The sequence below is a fragment of the Habropoda laboriosa genome, unplaced genomic scaffold (genome assembly GCF_001263275.1).
Source record: "Habropoda laboriosa isolate 0110345459 unplaced genomic scaffold, ASM126327v1 scaffold126, whole genome shotgun sequence".
Lineage (NCBI taxonomy): Eukaryota > Metazoa > Arthropoda > Insecta > Hymenoptera > Apidae > Habropoda > Habropoda laboriosa.
Genome location: NW_017100288.1, coordinates 2,310,470 through 2,314,375, shown reverse-complemented (window position 1 = coordinate 2,314,375; position 3,906 = coordinate 2,310,470). Strand labels below are relative to the sequence as shown.

General features: G+C 35.9%; 1 protein-coding gene across 1 annotated transcript in view; it reads left to right on the top strand.

Moving 5' to 3' along the window:
* The first annotated feature begins 2,152 nt into the window (after window positions 1-2,152).
* Window positions 2,153-3,906, top strand: part of LOC108573721 (venom carboxylesterase-6-like) — an 8,875-nt gene continuing 7,121 nt past the window's right edge. Inside the window, exons 1-4 of the mRNA XM_017936193.1 lie at window positions 2,153-2,350; window positions 2,439-2,739; window positions 2,800-2,997; window positions 3,406-3,584. Of these exons, the coding sequence (XP_017791682.1) occupies window positions 2,153-2,350; window positions 2,439-2,739; window positions 2,800-2,997; window positions 3,406-3,584 (876 nt within the window). The remainder of the gene's footprint in view (window positions 2,351-2,438; window positions 2,740-2,799; window positions 2,998-3,405; window positions 3,585-3,906) is intronic.

The window sequence follows — 3,906 nt, the reverse complement described above, 5'->3', positions numbered from 1 at the left end:
AATTAGCCACGTTATTTTCAACATTAAGTTGATTCTTGATTAGGCAGGACATTTCCAACATTAAATTGACTCTTGATAAGGCAGGACATTTCCAACATTATATTGACTCTTGATAAGGCAGGACATTTCCAGCATTATATTGACTCTTGATAAGGCAGGACATTTCCAACATTAAGTTGACTCTTGATAAGGCAGGACATTTCCAACATTAAGTTGACTCTTGATTGGGCAAGACATTTTCATCACTAAGTTGATTTTTGATTGGGCAGGACATTTTCATCACTAAGTTGATTTTTGATTAGGTAGGACATTTCCAACATTAAGTTGACTCTTGATTAATCAGGAAATTTTGAAGTTAAGTTAAAACATTAGATAGGAAGGCGATTTTATACATTAAGTTAAATTCCTAGTCAGGTAGGGGATTCTTAATTTAAGTTAAATCTTTAGACAGGTAGGCGATTTTATACATTAAGTTAAATTCCTAGTCAGGTAGGCGATTCTTAATTTAAGTTAAAGCTTTAGACAGGTAGGCGTTTTTCTACATTAAGTTAGATTCTTAGCCAGGTAGGCGATTCTTAATTTAAGTTAAATCTTTAGACAGGTAGGCGATTTTATACATTAAGTTAAATTCCTAGCCAGGTAGGCGATGTTTAAGTTAAGTAAGAATTTTATTTAAGCAGGATATTTAAGATTTTAAAATTTAATTAGGTAAGTTTTTTATGAAAATTCAGTGCTCGAGTTACATGTTGCTTAAGACGGTAGCTCTCAGTTTGTAAACATTGTAATTCTTTTCCTTTCGTTAGTTATCTGTAAACAATTTTGAATAGAAGCGCCTGATGTTTTTTCCGAGCCTTGTGCAGTCAATCCCTTAACTGTCGTGTTCTTTTTTTTGTGAGACGTGTTTCTTTACATTTTCTTCTTTTGTGTTCCAAACATTTCACGAGTCAGATTCCTGTTTCACATATTCTTGTGTAGTGATGAAAGTACAGAGTGAATTAATGTCTCGCATAGAATTAAGGCTTTCAGTGTAAGGTTTAAGTTAACTCCTAGTTTAAGTAAAGTGTGAATGAACTTATACTATAAGCTAGGCGTAGGATAAGTTAAGCTTAACTTAAAGTACTTTAAGTTTAAAATAGGATACTTTTAACGTTCTTTTATTTTTGTATTTTTTTTCTTTCTTTCTCGTCGACATTTGTTTTAATTAAAATTCTTTCAGTCTCCTGCTATTGTCCGTCTGCATAACGTTCGAAAATTCGAACATACTGCAAATGTACAATCAGTAGGAGGTGTTGCGTTACATTAATGAGTAGTAAAGAAATAATAGGCGCGTAAAAGGAGGGTGGATGGGACCGTGTGGATAGGGCGGGCCTTCATTCGCAGCAACCTCCACGTGGTGAGGCCTGGGCAATCGATATTATTTGATATATAATTACGATTGTATAGCAAATAATTCGAGCAAATCGGCTGCCATATTAAGAGATCGTAGTTTAGTCGAATAAGTATCGATACCTAATATCAAATTTACTTTTAATTCCAATTCCAACCGCTACTAATGTTGTAATCGGTAAGGTTGGCAGCGACACGAAAATGGTAAGGGTCTTCTCGGCCCCAAAGCACCTGACAAAATGTCCCATAAGATGTTAGGTCTATCCTGTTCGTCGTCTGTGGTTGTAATCTTATTCTATGCTGAATTTACTAATTTTATATAGTTTGCGATAGTACATCAAAATTATGAGAGTATCGAGACTTTTCATATTCTAAAGAGAGGCAATTTTAAATATTTCAATAAACAATTCAATGGTATTAATATGGAATATCTAATATTAATGTATTTAATAGTTATTGATAAGAATATTTATTAAAGTTACAAAATATAAATACATATGTGTATACACATTTTTTTCTTTTTTATTTACTCAATAGATACATAACACGTTACCAACAACCCGATTTCTCCAAAGATAAAAAGTGGTTATCTGAAAACACGAGCAAACATCATCTTGTTTCAAATATCGTTTCTTTTTGTTTTAACAGTTGACTTGAAATCGGGAGATTACAGTGACATACATATCTGTATCTAAATGGGCACAGTATGATGTGAGGACATTCTATAAAAGGCGGAGTGTTAGCAGATCTCGCGTATAATTCCATAATGTACGCGATAAAGTTATCGGTCTTTTTCTGCCTCGGACTCGCAGGTTTTACGTGGCAAAACGAACAAATTCCAAGAGTTGATACACATTTAGGAAACATAAGTGGTTACTATAAAACGTCGCAATTTGGTAAAAAGTACGAGGCTTATGAAGGTATTCCTTACGCAGAACCACCTGTTGGTAAACTTCGTTTCGAAGTGCGTTCGACGATGATATTAACATAAATCAATATTTAATTATTCGTCAATGGAAAATGTTTGAACAGCATATTTTTCGAATTTACAGCCACCTAGACCTGCTCAAAGATGGGGAAACGAATTACCCGCGAAAAAGAAAAGTTCGCCTTGCATGCAATTTCTTATGTCTTTCGAAGCAAAAGGCGAGGACAGAGTCATAGGTTGCGAGGATTGTTTGTACATGAATATTTACGTGTCGATTAGGAACAACAATGAAGAATTGCTGCCAGTGATATTTTGGATTCACGGTGGAGCTTTCCAATTTGGCACTGGAAACCAAGCAGACGAGAAACGTATAATGGATCGTAATATTGTCTTGGTCACGTCCAATTATCGTTTAGGACCATTCGGTGAGAATAGTAGTCCGTTACATTTTTAAAGCGATTTATTTATACAAATATTTATTTAAGGGTTCCTTAGTACGGAAGACAGCGTAGTACCCGGAAACATGGGATTGAAGGATCAGAGTCTAGCTTTACGTTGGGTATACGACAATATTGAGAATTTTGGCGGTGATTCCAAAGAAATAACTCTGTTAGGTTTGAGTGCAGGAGGTACAAGCGTTCATTATCACTACATGTCGCCCCTGAGTGCTGGTCTATTCCAAAGTACGTCACTGCAGTCACTGTTCTGTGAAATATCCAATTGTGTCACTATTCTGTCCGGTATATAAAAAAATATAAGTGAGCCATTAGTGAACATGTGGACGAACTGATTAGGCGTTTAAAAGTGACGAGTTGTATTTATGCGATCGTTCAACGTTTATTAGTTCAATGCTCGCGTAAAGTTCGTGCACTCGCGAAAGCACCCGATTATGATCGATCGACTGCGACTGCGCGGAGTTCCGAATTCAGCCGAACGGTCTTCGTGAACGGTCGTGGCCGATCGGATACGACGGCGCGAACCGCGAATTCGACCGTATATTAACAAAATTCAAATTTTATTTTTACTTCCATTTAGTTTTCCGTTCTGTACTTTAACACTCGTTGTTTTATTTTGTATTCTTTATCTTGTAGGAGGTATATCAATAAGTGGTGTTACACTCAATCCTAGGTCACAAACGAGACATGCTTCTAAGAAAGCTAAAAAATTAGCCTCTCTTATGGGATGTTCAAGTGATACTAGCGAAAACATGATCGCCTGTTTAAAAGCTCGTCCTCCACGAGTTATATCGCAAGCTGTCGGTAACTTCATGGTAAATTTTCCAAAATACAGTATATTCTCCACAAGTGTCAGACCGCAAGGAAGCTAAACCTGACACTCGTAGAGTCAGGGACTACGTTGTCGAGCCTCACGCCCGCCTTTGTAGTTTGCCGAACGTAGAGAAGGACAGCGAATAGAAGATAAGTATGAAACAGTGTCGAGGCAACCAAGAGATTTAAATATAAACTTTTTTAATTTTACGTTTTTTTATCCCAAAATTTTTCTTAACATATTGATGAGATTTTTCTGTTGAAAATGACATAAAACACGACATAATTTGAACAACATTTACTTATTAACACGTTCATTGTCAC